At 18.4% G+C, this 17,002-nt stretch overlaps 2 protein-coding genes across 2 annotated transcripts; both read left to right on the top strand.

Moving 5' to 3' along the window:
• Positions 1 to 7,898: 7,898 nt before the first annotated feature.
• Positions 7,899 to 8,898, top strand: PmUG01_00044000 (fam-l protein; the record flags this gene model as incomplete). Its single annotated transcript, XM_029003522.1, has 2 exons — positions 7,899 to 7,985; positions 8,113 to 8,898. The coding sequence occupies 2 exons, from the start codon at positions 7,899 to 7,901 to the stop codon at positions 8,896 to 8,898; spliced, it is 873 nt and encodes a 290-aa protein (XP_028858985.1).
• Positions 8,899 to 11,235: 2,337 nt separating this feature from the next.
• On the top strand, positions 11,236 to 12,126 carry PmUG01_00043900 (fam-m protein; the record flags this gene model as incomplete). Its single annotated transcript, XM_029003511.1, has 2 exons — positions 11,236 to 11,325; positions 11,452 to 12,126. The coding sequence occupies 2 exons, from the start codon at positions 11,236 to 11,238 to the stop codon at positions 12,124 to 12,126; spliced, it is 765 nt and encodes a 254-aa protein (XP_028858984.1).
• Between the last annotated feature and the right edge of the window lie 4,876 nt (positions 12,127 to 17,002).

Below are 17,002 nucleotides of genomic sequence, written 5' to 3'. Positions count from 1 at the left end.
CAAAATGTCTTATTTATCCAGAAAGAAAGTTATGTTGAATAAGGAGAGAATGGAGGAGAAGAAATACATTATCTGATAAGTTTGTACAAAACTCTAAGAATATAAAAAAAAGTATAATAACATAAAACGTGATTAATATTGATACAAATAGTATATGTATAACTTTGAATTTTAAGAAAACTTTTTCTTTACTTATTCTTTTAATTGTTCAGACGTACATTACAGAGTTTTTCTGAAGACGATGATATACATGTGAATATTTTATTCAAAAGAGACAAAAAAAATTTTGGTTTATCTTTTTATATGATTTTTGTAATTTATTTTTTCTTTCCTTAGCATTTATAAAAGAGGAAAAATTCAATAAAATAAGCTTTAATTATGTAGTTTCTTGGGAATTTGGGATATAAAAGTTGACAAAAATTGTTTCAAAAATATATATTTGTCAATCATGCTTGTATAGCGTGTACATATACGTGTGCATACATTTGTGTATATGTACATGTATGCATGTAAATGAATAAAGGAGCGTGTATACGTGTGAATACGTATACTTACATAATATAAGATATTCATGTACATATTTTAATATATATACTTTCCTATATTTCAAAGAACGAATATTTCATTTTAAACTTGAAACAATACATTGAATCATTTATCTATATTATTAAGAGGGTTGATGCAAAAATGTTTTCCAGCATAAAAGTATAATGCATAAATATAGTTATAACTATTAAAAAAAATGAGATGTATTTTTTACATCTAGATATATCTATTTGTTCTTGTGAAACCATTACAGTAATTCAATATTTTGTCTGAGATTCTTACATATATATCTAAATTTTTTTTTATGTTGTTCCGTGCATGTGTCACACGAATAAAGGAGCCCATAGGAAGAATACATTTATGAAGACACGAATGACCATTTGACCTGTTTAAAGAAAAATAAATAGAATAAGACATTTATACTAGGAATTAAATTTTATGTTAGTAATTGAAACAATTTGAGGACACAACTGAGGTCATATCTATGCATGTTGATAGGATGGCATTATTCACAATTAGTTATCTATGCATACTATATGCAAGAATATACATATGTTTTTTAAACTATCTTGCCTTGTATATTTTAGATTGTTTTTATTGAAAAGTCATAAAAAGGAAATCATCTGTACATATATATATGTATACAAACATTTGTGTATTAGATATTTATTTACATGACCTTACTGACCTTGCCGTCTTATGATCATCATTTATAAATGTGAACAATTTATAGTAAGTTCATGTATATAAGAGAGGATGATACGGATGATAAAATTCAGATAACATCGGAGAAAAACAAGAATGTATGAAGTTCGTTGAAACAATTACTTCTGGTGATGTTGTTAATAAGAAAAAGGGGAAAAAAAAAATAGATAGGTCACCTGAACAGTGATCTATTCAAATTAACAATTTCGAAAGAAAAATTGCTTTGCTGTAGCCTATTTTATATTACGTCAAAAGTGTGAAAGTTCATTTAATTATTTCTATTAAAGACCTTTATAAGGAGAATAATTAATGCATTCAGCATAAGCATGGAAAAAACAAAAAGTAAAAATATAAAAAGTGCAAAAGCATAAGGAATAAAGTTATAAGCAAAAACTCGAAGGTTATTAGTTCTTTGTAGTATGATAGAAAAGATTTCATATATGTAAATACGTGTGCATGCACAAGAACTGTAATTATATGCTGATGTATATGTTCATAATTTTCACCATAGATAAACAAGAATGTAAAAAAGTAAATACATGTAATAATGAAAAATATGCACAAGAAAAATACGTATTCAAATTTGAATGTAATGAATGAATTCATATGGAACAGAGAAAAAGGAAAAAACTATACATTAATGTTTTTTTTTTTTTGTAAGAATTACATTAAATGTATGTATGGAAACGAATTCGTAGTAAGAAATTATTAAATATATTTTGAAAAAAATGAATTAATTAGAAAAAATAAATGCTTGTAAAATTATAGAGTAATATAAAACACATATGAATGAAACTCATAAAGGTTCTAATTTATTGATTATTTTAATACATGTATGTTTGGGCGGACTTACTTTAATAAAAATCAAAGTGTATTAGTATTATTGATAAGATTTAATAGTTATATCATGTGTGTTATTGCAAAAATAATGCCTAATGAAATTATGTGAAAATAATAATTTCACTGAAAATATATATATCACGAATAAATTAATTTTTAAATAAAATATTAAAATAAAAAATGTCGTATGTCTCATTATTATAATATTAAGAGCACGTTAAATTAAAAGAAAACTAATCCATTATAGCAAACAATATATATAAGACAAATGATTATCAAAAATGACATTAGATCTACAATAATTTAAAAAATATTAAGGTATTAATACAAATATGCATGAATTAATAAATATACATATATGAAATAAAAACATATATTTAATAAATATCCTCCATGCCGTATAAGTTCACTTAGGAATTAATATATTTCAAAAGACATGACAATTATATATTGAATGTTCATTCATTTTGATAAATATGAATAACCATTTAATTTAAATTGACGTGCATATTCTTAATAGTTTAAACATGCATAAAAGATTTTAGGAAAAAACAATAGTCTTAAAAATTATCAGCTGTATTAATTACATGCATATTTAGGTAATAACTATAAAAATGAAGCTTATGAATTTATGTAATTATCATTATATAATATTCAAAACAGATAGAAATGATAATTACGATGCTCTATTTTTCTTTTTTATATAAGAAAGAATTTATAATTTTTGGAAGAGTTATGAATATCCAAATGAAAGTGTCATTTAAGGGTACCAAAACAAGAATATATTTAAATATGTTTATATATATACATATATATATGTGCACATGAAAAATGGTGTAAAAATATAACTATCTTATTTATGTAATACAGCAAAGCGTAGTATGCATTATATAGAACATTAAAAATATAAATAATTTATATATTTTTTTTTAATTAATTATTTTTTAGAGAAGTAATTTGCATACAAAAATTAGCATAGATTTATAATTATTCATCTAAGGTAATATATTTAATATATTACATTTTTATAATTAAGTCCATTCGCTAAATTCAGCAGAAAATATGTAATTTAAATATATATGATTATATTAATATATTCATAATATATTTAATTTATTTAAGTTATGTAATAGTTGTATTTTAATACATAATTTTGGTATTATTAATTTATAAATCAGAAAAATATGTACACAGCTATCTCCTCTATATATATATTAAAAAGAAAAATAATACATTAATTATTTTCCTATATTTTATTGTACATAATTTTTTCGTATTTTCTAATGATATTATTTTTCTTGTAATTTTTTTTTAATTGTTTAATTAGTTAAAATGCTTATTTATTACATTTACTTCAATGTTTTTTTTAATATTATAATTTATAGAATTTATAATTTATATTTAAAAAAAATAAAAAGAATAAAAGAAAAATATAAATGAATTCTTAAATTTAGTAAATTTCTTTTTAGTCATAATAAATATAACGCATTATTCTAAAATATAAGAAATTATAGTTTTTCATATTTAATGATATGATATAAATGCGTAAATGCGGTAAATTGGATAGTACATATTTAGATATAAAACATTCTGTATGTCAATTAAAGCTTAGAATGGAATTTCTTTAGTTATTTATGTAAAACATTCTATATGTTGGAAGTATATGACACAAGTTAAATTATAATTTATGCTATAAAAAAATTTTTTTTTTTTGAACTGTGTATACTATTATATTTTATGCTATATCTTATATTTTTGAAGTATAAAATAGTACATAAACGTATTACGTCTACAAATAGCTAAGTTTATTTTTAGGAATTTGACAAAAAAATTAATAAATATATTCCTAATATGTACTTATCTACCTGTTCTCACCACATGTGTATTTTTTTTATTCTAATTATCAAATAAAATCCATATGAATAAAGAAAAAGTTAATTTATTTTATTATTTTTTGAAAAACATTGATAACTAAAATTTAGAATTGGTCTAATAGATTATTATAATATATATGTTGTGCATTTATTAAAATAACTAGTATTGCGAAAAATTATTTTGATGTTACCTTTTTTTTAAATAACTTTTAAGAATTATTTACAATAAATCTTTTTAAATTATTTTTATTTTTTGTTACCAGATATTTGTATTTATTTATGAATTTTTATATCTTTTCATAAAATATAATAAAATAAATTGAGTACTCCAATAATTTTATTTCTTAAGAATATTTTTATATTATACAGAGTTTTGTTTACAGAATAAAATATAATAAAACATAAAAGGATACCCCTTAAACGGAAAAAATAAATATTTCATTCTAGCTAAATCTGATATATTTATTCTTTTTATTTGGATATATTATTTTTTAAGTAATATGGTATAATGATAAAAACAAAAAAGTTTAATTTTTATTTTTTAATGCTTTATGTTATATATACTTATATTAAAATTTTCCCTTATTCGTAGGTAAAATTATAAGGTTATAAATAATAAAAATATTTTCATTTATTTGTTGTGTAGCTTTTATAAATCGTTTGATAAATAGGAGAGTGTATATTGAATATTATATTCAAGAACCGATATGTTACTACATGAGAAGAAATGAAATAATGCAGGATTAATTATGTTTTATTTGGAAATATATATATACTTATTAAGACAGTTATGGTTATAATAATGAATGAATGTAAATTAGGAAAATCGAATCAATAGATAAAAATAATTATAGTGGTTTCCACCAAAAAATTAGTCAAGAAATGAAAATATGTCCTATATAAAACTTTTTCGATGGTAGATAACTTGTTTGAAAATGTATTATATATAGGATTTATTCTTATATATTTAATACTGAAAATATATCAATTCTACAGAGAAAATAAGTTTAATGAATTTAGAAATAAGAGTACCTTTTTAATATATGCTTTACAAGAATTATTTATGATATCTGGATTTTCAACTATATTATTCATAGAAATAGCCGAGGAATTTACACAAATATTTTCATTATTGTTAGTTATTTAGCATATTTCGATAGTTGCTTAAATATTTGTAAAAATCATAATTTATACAACTGATATATAAGGAAATTCATTTAAAGCCTATTTAAAATGAATGTTTGTTTTTTAAAAAAAATCCTTCGTGTAACTAAAAGATATGTACTTAATTCTAAGTAAGAATATATGTTCAAATTAATTACATGATATATATATATAAAATTAATTATTGAAATAAAACTATGTGCGAATATATATATATGTATAACTGTAAACAAAATAGGGGATAAATGTTTATAACAGTGGAACGTTTTTATGTTTATTTTTATATTGTTATGTATTATATTGAGTCAATTTATTATTGTGACTTAATATAGCTGTATTTTTATTTTTTTCTGTTTCATAGTAGTACATAAATATTATAGATTAATATTCAGAACAAAAGTATTCACTTTATATATAAAAATTGGATCCATATATGTTTGATCTTAATTTTTATTATAGCAATTCTGTTCACTTAATTTAATAAACAAAGTTACAATTAATAAAATATCACCAAAGATAATGAGGTAATTTATATTTTTTACAATTATAATATCCCTTTTCTTTTTTTTCTATTTTAAGTATTTATTTGAATATCTTATTATTAGAATATATTATATATTAGTCACAATTTAAATTTTTTATGTTGTTTTTCAATTGATAAAATAAATACATATATTTTTTTTTTTTCGTTCATGAGTGGTTTATATTTAAATGTATACACAATAAATAATTTTTGTAACAAATATTATGAGTAATATATATTTTAAAAATTAATTTACACAAGAATATTTTTATTAAATTTCTGTATATTTATTCTAGTTATGATATATTTCAATGGGCACTAATATTATTTTGATTTTAAGAATGAATTATAAATATCTCATTAATTTTTAAATATATAAAGACTGTAATTAAATAAATTGATTAAGTAGTATTCATCATTTTATTTTTTAATTTAAGAAGTTAATGAAATTAATGGAATTTTATAAAAATTACCTAAATTTCAATAATAATAAAAATGTTGATAACAAAAAGTTATATTTTTTTGTTTTAGGTTCTATTAATTGAACACAGTTTAAAACTAATGTTAATCCGATAATAATATATACCGTATAAATACTAATTTAATTTTAAATTAATAAGTAAATAATTACTAAAACTTAATAATATGTTTTTAATGAAATTTAATTAACAATTAAATAAAATGTACATAAATTTTAAGGTTAAATATATTTTGTTCAAGAAAACACAAATCCATGCATAATAATTTATATAGTTACGATACTTTGTATTTTTATTCTATACATGAACATACCAGAGCAGTAATGGTACATAAAACACGTGAAAATGTGCAAATAATTCATATTAACTAGAATTTTTTTGATACATTTTATCAACTTATATATAATAATTTAATGTTAATTAAAGGAAACATATGTCATATAAAAATCAACATAACACAAAAGTTATAATGCTTTTATTAACACTCTAACTTCTTATATATTTTAGTTAGAGTATTAAGATATATTTTGCATAGAAATATTAATTATAAAAAGATAAATAACATGATTTTTGGAAATGTTATATTTAAGAGCCTTTAAAATGATTAAATACTAATTTTTTTATTTAAATACTATATTGTAAATTCAAAATGAACCCCAACATGAATATTAATATTTGCTTAATTAACCACAAGGCATGTATGTTTTGGAATGTATTACTTATACTATGTGTTTTCTTAAGTATTTAATGAATTTTTCAAAATTATAGTTCGACATAGAGGAATTGAAATTAAATATTGGAATGATATTCATAAAAAAATTAAACAACTCGTAATAAAAAATTTAATATTATTTTTAATTTTTTTTTTTTTTTAACTATATATATTTTTTTTCTAAATATACATATATATATAATTAAATATGTTTATATTTTTTGTTCATGAATTCCAAAAAATTTCCTTTAGTAATAGTGGCATAAAATGATCTTAATTAAAAATTATAATTTTCAAGTATTCTAATTTAAACATAAATAATAATTTCTATATATCTTTAAATGTAATATCTTCATAGATTATGTAGTGCTATATGAATTAAAATTTTTATAAATATTTTATTTAATATAAAGGAATAAATCCGTTCAAATAGTAAATCAAGTATACTCTAAAATTAACAAGAAACTAAATGTTCTACTAATTATTGGAATTCTGACTTATTATTATATTTCTATAATAATTAATATATTTTAACAAAAATATCCAATTTATGAATTATATATTGTTTATGAAATTATTATTATTAAAAGTAAAACATCGTTAAATAAGTAGTTTATTAATTTATGGAACTATGAATTATATCTATCTTCTCTATATTCCTTACTTTATATAATTTCCATAATTCAGATATTAAAATATATATTACTTTGTAAAAAACTAATAACAATAATTTATTCATTTACTATAACAATCAATAAAATTATATATATTTAATATAATTTAATGAAAGCAAAATATATTATCTTAATTAATTTAGTTTTTTATACATAATAATAAAATAAAAATATTATATTAAATTTTTAAAGTCGTTTTTCTGTCTATTTTATAAAACATGTTATCGTTATATTAATTTTATTATAATTTTATGAAATTACAATAAAAACATAATAAAAAATTAAAAACAGGAAAAATATATAGAGCCCTTTAAAATTAGAAGTATATTATGTCGATATAAATTTTTAAGTGCATATATTATAAAATTACATATATATATTATGGATCAAAAAAATACGTTACTCTTATTTACAAAAATTTCTGCGTTTATCCTTTTAAGTTGGATATGTCTTTTTAACATTGATCTCGTATGATAATAATAATTAAGGATACGTGCATTATCTATTTTATTCTTGCCTTATTTTTATTAATATATTTTTTTTGTCATTAAATTACTTATTCTTTTAAATAATTAATATTTACGTCTTTTTTTAGAGTGACTATTATAAAACTTCAGAAGGAAACTATAAAAATAATAGAAAATTAGATAAAAATTATAGATTACTAGCAATATCTAAAGAGGATAAATGTTCAGTTTTTGTAAGATTAAATAAAGAAGTACCAAATTATGCTGTAAGCGAAAATAAAGATGTACATTATAATGAGAAAGAACCCAAAAGAGAAATAAAACATTTAAATAGAAAATCATTTATGAATGCAGGAGGAAATAAACAAAATATGAGGAATAGGAAATGTATATTTGAAACAAAGAAATATTCTCGTATGGAAAAAAAAATATTCAAAGAACTTGATTATATGGATTTTCTTAAAAACAACAGGACAATTAGTAATAAGATGTACGTAAAAACAATATGTAAAAAATACCGATTGAGATTTGTTTTACCTTTATTATTAATCACCGTATTACTGATATTATACATATTAGATTTATGTGTGGGCTGTGGGCTTAAGAAGGTACTGTTTAAGGTATTGAAATTGTGTGGTATAACTGAATGGTACCGTGGTTTAAGTATGTTGTTGAAGGATTCTCCTGTAAGCTGGTTGTTCAGGTCAATGAATAAAGTACCTAACGCATTGTTAGGGATGAAGGGAGGAAAGGTAGAGAAGAGAGTAGCAGGATACGTTTATGTAGATAGTTTTTTTAACTATCTAATATATGTTATACCTTTGCTTATATTAGGTGTCATACTTATATTAGGCCTTTTTTATTACCACAAGAAAGTTAAGAAATATCAAAAAATTAAATTTAAGAAAAGGTAAAATATATGGTATGCATTATGTTTTTTTCTGTAATGAATTCTTTAATGTAAATCAACTTCGGTAATATATTTAATTATATATTTATTAGTAGTATGTATAAGTGCTTAAATTTTATAAATGTGCCTAATTAAATCAGTTCGTTTTTTATGCATTATAGTAAATAATTATTATAACAGTAATTCTATTTATATTTGAATATTAAAAATTTTTTAATTAAGTATTTCATTGTATTGTATAAGGATAACTAAATATTATAGTTTCATATTTACAATTTTCAATTTAATTAAATATCCATGGAAAATATATGTTTATACATTAAAGGAAATATATTATAGTACAATTCACATAATTTTATTAATGTATGATAATTTATATTCAATTCAAAATTTTCAGATTTATATTTTTCATATTGTTCTTGATTAAACGTTTAATTGTTATTATATTTAAAATAATTTATTATGAGTTTTAAATCAAACACATATGTGTCTTTCTTTAATTTGAGGAAATGAAGTGAATAAAATTTGTTGCATTTATATATATATATTATTCATTAAAGTAAACAAAAAAAATATTTTTTTTTATGGTAAGTTATAAACTACAACATAAGCATATTCTAGAGCAAGGTATTATATGAATGTAAATGAATTAAAATATAAAATAAATTAATATGAATCATGATATAATAACTTTCATTACTATAATATATAATGTATCAAGTTATATAAAAAGAATACTATTATAAAAATTCTATTATATATATATATATTGTATAAATAAAAGAAACATTTATATAATGAAATATTTTGCGATGATTAAGAATTAATTATAATAACAAAATTAAGAGTTGTATTTTATACGCATTAACTTGTATATATGAATGTTAACTTATATAAACTTTGATAAGGCAGCATGTTGTATAGATTAATTAGAAAATAGAGGAAAATATATAAAAATATATATCTCAATATAATAATAATGTAAAATGAACATAAATAAAATCATAAAATTTAAATGCATGAAATGTTATTCAAAATATTTATTATCATAAGAACATTTGTATGTTTAATTTATAAGTATATAATCAAAAAAGAGTAATACCTTTATTGTTAATATGTAAGAAAATTATATATTATTCAAAAATTCTAAACAATATTTTAATTGAAAATATAAAAATATTTTTATTATATCTTAGACAAATATATGAAATGAAGAAAAGTAAATTACTTAATATCAGTATATCATTGGATATAAATATAATGATGTAAAATATATTAGTATAAACAATATATTTAAAAGAGCATTATAAAGAAAATAAGATAGAATATACAGTTGTTTGTAAAAGATATTGGAATATTATTAAGAATATATATATAAGAACACATTTCATGATATAGTTATTTAAAAAGTGGAATATTAAAAATATTATAAAGCATGTAAACTATTTGAATATAATACTTCAGTTATTTTAACATATAAATAATTTACACAAATATGTACAGAATTAATGAAAAAAAGATCAAGAAAATACTTAGAAACCATGAATTTTTCTAAGACTAAAGAATTCTTTACATAAGTAAATATTTAAGAGTTATTTATTACAAATAGAATAAACTTTTTTATATATTATGTTATATGTTATAAATTTGATTTTAAAAATATAATATGAAACATAAAAGAATACATATATTTGTGTAATGACTAGAATACACTTTATAAAAAATATTACACAAACATAGTACAAAATATAGTTATATTTATTTGTTATTAGTATTAATATATTGTTACCAATAATTAATATTTTATTAAAAATATATAATTTCTTGAAAATATGTTTATATTATTATAAATATTACGATATTACATCCATAGAATTAGTAATTCCTGTTTTAATAGGTAGAGCAATGTACTAAATATACATTCTCTATATTCTATATTTTATATATTCTTAATGATCAAATTTAATAGGGAATTATATGTTTTCTTTTTAGTTTTTTCTAAAAAGAATTAATAAAAAAATAATATAAATTATACACTAAATTAAAAAATTAAATTTTATATTTTGAATTTTTATAAATGAATTCAAATTATTCATTTCAATAATAGGTATTTTTTTTTTTAATTTCAATTACTATAAAGATTATATATATTATATTTTGAATGTTATTAATTTTGGTAATTTATGTGAAACATGTTATAGTTACATAATTTTTGAAGGTATTTACGAAGAAATAATAAAATTGAATATTAAAAATAAATATTTAATTTTATCATATGAGGAATATTATATTATTTTAAAATTTTTTTTTTATTTAGTATAATATAGTATTAGAGAAATATATGATGGAACAAAAAATTAAGTTAATCTCATTTAACAAAACTACTATGTTTTTCGTTTTAATATGGATATGCAATTTTAACAATGATTTCGTACGTTATTCTATTTAAGGATATATATGTTATTTATTTTTTTCGCATGTATTTTATTTAATACAGTTTTTTACTACTAAATTATATAATCTATTATATAATCAATGTTCATTCTTTTTTCCTTAGAATATTTTTAATAAATATTTGGCTAATGAGAACAATTTTAATAAGACATTATATACAATAACTTATAGATTACTAGTAAAATATAAGGAAGACAAAAATTCAAATATTACACAGTTAAAAGTGGGTATGCCAGACAATTGGAAGTCGGATAAAGAAAATATATCTATTAATATAAAAAGAAATAAAGGAAAAAATAAACAATCTAATAGTAGTCTATTAAATAGGGCTACATATTATACAGAAGTCGTAGATTATAATGATGGAATGTTTGATGGAAAACATTTCCATTTTGAAAAAAGATGGATCAAAAAAAAAGATTATAACACTTTTCTTGAAAAAAACAATAGAATTAGGGATATAGCTTTAAGAAAAATAAAATTTAGAAATTACGGATTTGGAGTTTTCATATTTTTTATTTTTTTCTTGTTGGGAATAGGATTACCCATATTAAAAGCACTACCTTCATATAGTGCACTTGAAGAAAAATTAGCTTTTATAAAAAGCTTTTGGGATTATATAGAAAAACCTTTCGAGTATATAGTAAAGAAAGAAGAAGCTTTTGCATTATTTTTTTTTGTTCTTATCATTATATTAGGTGCTATTCTTATAATAGCTATTCCCAAGATCTTGAGAAATAATGAAAAATATAAAAAGATTAAGTTAATGACTGAGTAAAATGAAAAAATAAAAATACGAATTTTTATGTGAGGCAATTATTAATATGAAGTAATATATTTAATATATGAGTAATATATTTCCGAATAAGATAACTATTATATAAAGTTTTATAAATGTACGTGAGTATACGTGGTCTGTATGTTAAGAAACGGTAAAATATAAAAACATATGTTTCCTTATGAATTTCACTGTTTTAATACTTTTCGTTTTTTATTTTAAAATGTTATTTTCGCTTAATTAAATATATTTAGACAAATATAAATGTTTGTGTATGTAAATGGATTTCTATAAAAAATATATGTTTTCACTTTCAAATGAATATATAATAGTACAACTTGAATAATTACAAATAAATATGTTCATTTATGTTAGGGAAATAAAGTTCTTTCTATTTTATATATAGTTACAAACTATAATCACTATTTTTTCATAGTTTTAAGAAAATGCATTATTATATTTGAATTAATAATAAATGTGTATAGTATCAAAAAAAAAAAAAGTGAATAAATTTGGTTGTATTAATATTTATAGATTTATTTTTATTAATTAGAAAAAAAATTTTAGAACAAATATATTTAGATCTTTTGTTAAGAGATATAATGTAAGAAATTTTTAAAAATTATATAGTAACTATCTTGTTATAATTTATTTTAAAATTAATTTTGATAAAAATTGTTAACTAAAAAGGAGAGAAATATGTATAACAGTAACAGAATTATAATACATTAGCTATATTTATATTATATGTAGTATTAGGTTTTAATATATTTTGATCTACAGTACCTACTAAAACCTAAGCTGGAAATACATCATTATTTAACATATGCATAGTTATATTTTTATATTATAAATAATACTTAAAATTATTAATTTGTATAATAATACAAGAAATAGTGCTATTAATTCTTTACAGATCATATATATTTATATATGAAACCAATAATTCCAATAATATAGCCCTATAAAGTATATTGAAACTTTAAAATTTGTGCTACTATTATTCTTTGTTTTATAAATGTCTTAAAAATACAAACAGGAAATGATATAATAAGAAAAAAGGCAACTAAATTAAGCATTAAATTTTAAAAATAAATTGTTTCTTTTTTTTTTTTTTAACATTCTACTGGATATATTTGTGTACAGTATTTTTTTTATTTTAAGTTTTTTTTTTTTTTTTTTTTTTCTATTTAATAAGGTTATTTGTTCTTTATTAAATAATTTTATGTGCATTTTTTCAATCCAAAGACCATTAGCAAAAGCAGTTGATAAATTAAAATGTAATAATTTTTAAACATATTTTAACAACGTTTTAGAAGAATGATTTTTTATTTTATAAGATAATATTAGCACAAAAATAAAAATAAGTAATAAGGAAAGTGATTTATATTGGTTTTATATGAAGTATTTTGTTTATTATTATTACTTTTTTCTTTTCATATTTGATTCTACCATATCTTACAAATAATTATATTTATAAATTACATAAAGTTTTATATTTAAAATATGTTTTTGCAAAGTTAATGTTAAAAATGATCAAATATAAAGATACTCTTAAATGTAGCGAATTCTATTATTATAATGTAATGTGACTCCGAAATAAAATAAATGATAAAATGAAAAAAAAAAATTCTTTCTTATTTATTTGTTTATATCTTTTTTAAAAGCAAATATTATATAAGCATTAATGTAAAAAATTAGATATTCAGCATAGTTTCATTATTTTTATATATTAAAGATTTTAATAATTTCAATCATTTACACAATGAAATGTAATAAAAGCTATATATAAACTAAAAAAAAACACATTAATATTATCAATATATATATATATATATATATATATATGTGAATATATTACTTTTACGATAACATATTTATTGTATAGAAAATTAAATTATTTATTAAAAAGTAGAATTTTTAAATATAATCCTTTAATTGAGTGGAAACATAAATAATTCGAAAGAATAAGCATGCATTTATCTGAAAAGAGGTTAAAAATATATATTAAGTAAATATTATTAATCTCCGAGCATTTACTAGCGGGCAGCACCTTAATATGTTTAAGTATATAATATATAGTTTTTATAATTTATAATAAAATATAATTCGTGTATAGATTTTTATCAAGTTTCTATATATTTTTACATATTTTCTATTTATTTTTTAAAACTCCAATTTTTTCCATAGCCCAAAAAACAGCATATTAATAATTTATTGAAATTTCTATTTAAAATAAGAATTTAACATGTTAAATTTAAAAAAGTTTAAATATAGTAATTAATCTAAGAAAAATGATATATGACATTATTGAAAGTATGATATCATATTTAAAATAAATATAATGAAAAAAAAAATATATATATTACTTTTGTATAAGTATGTATACGTTGATTATACATGTATATATAAAGCATTATTAATAATAATAAAAATGAAAATTTTTATATTATTAACGATACATCAATATATAAACATTTGTAGGAAAAAAAAATTAATATACTGATATATATATAGGAATAAGTAAAGGGAAAAATATGATTACTAAAATATATTAAGCGTTCAAAATTGGCTTTATTCCACATTAATAATATATATTTTTGGAGAACAACAGAAAGGGAGGAATTTAGAAAAGACGCATTGAAATAAATTTAATTAAATAATAATTCTGTATAAATATGTATACTTAATAAATGTTTATTAAATGAAGTTACAGTTTGTGTTATAAAAGAAGTAATTCAATGTTACTTTTTTTTGTGCTACAGCAAAAAAAAAAAAAAAAAAAATCATCAGAAGTTAAAATTTCCACATAAATAATATTTCTACTAAATATAAATAATTATGAAATTAATTTTTATATTTATTTAAATAATTTTAAATTCTTGTAAAATGTTTTTTTGAGCAAATTTATTATGATTTATTTGTATTAGTAATTTATGCATAATTAGTAAATGCATTTTCCGGAATAGAACAAAATAAAATTTAATGTTATACATATATATATAAATTTACCTAATATATTGAAATACAAATCGAAATGAAAACAAAAACGCGGTAAATTAAAAAATGAATAAAAAAAAATTGTCAAAATAAAATTCTTAAAAATTGACGAAAACATATATATAAAGGTAATTATCCTATATATCTAAATAGAAAAAGATGAATAATTAAAAAATATAGATACTCTTGTAGAAGTATTCAGAATTATGTAAGTAAACACTAAAAACATAGATTATCTATTCATATGAAGCGAAATAAGAACAGTATTAATAAAATTATCTTAGGAAAAGTTAAAAATAATATAATAATTTTATATAATAATTGCAACTTTACGCATTGTTAAAATAATTTATTTGATAAAATGAATTTATATTTTTATAATTTATATACATATTAATAAACAGCTTTCTTAATATGAAAATAAAAATAGATAAATTTTAATACAGGTATATAACGTAATATATATATATATATATGTTAACCATTGAAATTTTATTTTTTTAAATAATCTTCTTACAACTAAAATAATAAAAAACTCTTTGAAGCAGCTGATGTCTTACGTATAAACAAAATTTAAAAAATAATTTTGAATTATGCCTAATATAATTAGAAAAACAATATATATATATATAATAATAAGGAATAAAATTTAATTGAGATGATATATAAAAATATTAACGAAATATATATTTTAAGAAAAAAATATTTTATTAACTGCTAACACAAAAATATATACTGCTTAACTAAGGTTACCTTTACCGATATATCATATTTAAAAAAATAAGACTTTTAATATTTTAAATAATATAAAAAATATTTTTCTTATGTACTGGTGACATTAATTATCTTTAATATTAATTCAAAATTTTTAATAATACAACAGTTTAAGAAATAATATTAAAAGTAAAAATTTGAAGATGAATAAGATTTTTTTAAATATTGCTACTATTATTAGAAAAAATATAATTTATAAAAAGAAAAAAATTAGTAAAAATTAAAAAAGTTACAATGATTTATATATATATATATATAATTAATTTTCCCTTTAATTTTACTTTAAGGTGCAATTATTATGCATCTTTGATTACATAATAACAATATACTTATAATAGTATTGAAATATACTTTCACTAAAGTACTTTACCCCAACAAAAAGAAGATTATGAAAAAATGAAAAAATAAATTATCACAGTTACTGGTACTAAATAATTCTTAACATATGTAAATTATTTTTTAATATAGTATTTATATTTAAATAAATTTTTTTTATAATTTATTAATATACTACCAATGATGTATATCTATTGAAGCAGTATAAATATATATACTATGTATAAATTATGTTTTTTATATAATAAATTGATAATGAATAAATTAAAAACCTTTCTCATAAATTTATATTTTTTGTAATAAATCATACATTAATACATTAATTATATTTGTTTTCATTCATATATATATATATATATATATATATGCATGTACATAATGAAAAAAAAAATTATTTTTGTACTTGGATGATGCATTTTATATCATTACATATATATAAGGTATTTCTCTTATTTTAGTTTTTATATATATTATATTATAAATGTTATAATAATAATAAGATATTTTCCTTGTATAAAATATTGTAAGATAAAATGTATAGAGATGTATATAAAAATTTAATAAACATAACATTTATATGAAAAACTCTAATATAAATACATTAATAATGTATTTATTTAAAATTTTTTTAATCGTTGCTTGTAAACTTTCACTGTTTTAATGTATGAATAATGAATATTTATTTTTAAAAAAGATATAAAATTGATTTATACGTAAATGCTTTTTTTCATGAACTTTACTCATAATAATATTGTTAATAATTTAG

The sequence above is a fragment of the Plasmodium malariae genome (genome assembly GCF_900090045.1).
Source record: "Plasmodium malariae genome assembly, contig: PmUG01_00_22, whole genome shotgun sequence".
NCBI lineage: Eukaryota > Apicomplexa > Aconoidasida > Haemosporida > Plasmodiidae > Plasmodium > Plasmodium malariae.
This window is presented reverse-complemented; position numbering and strand designations above follow the sequence as displayed.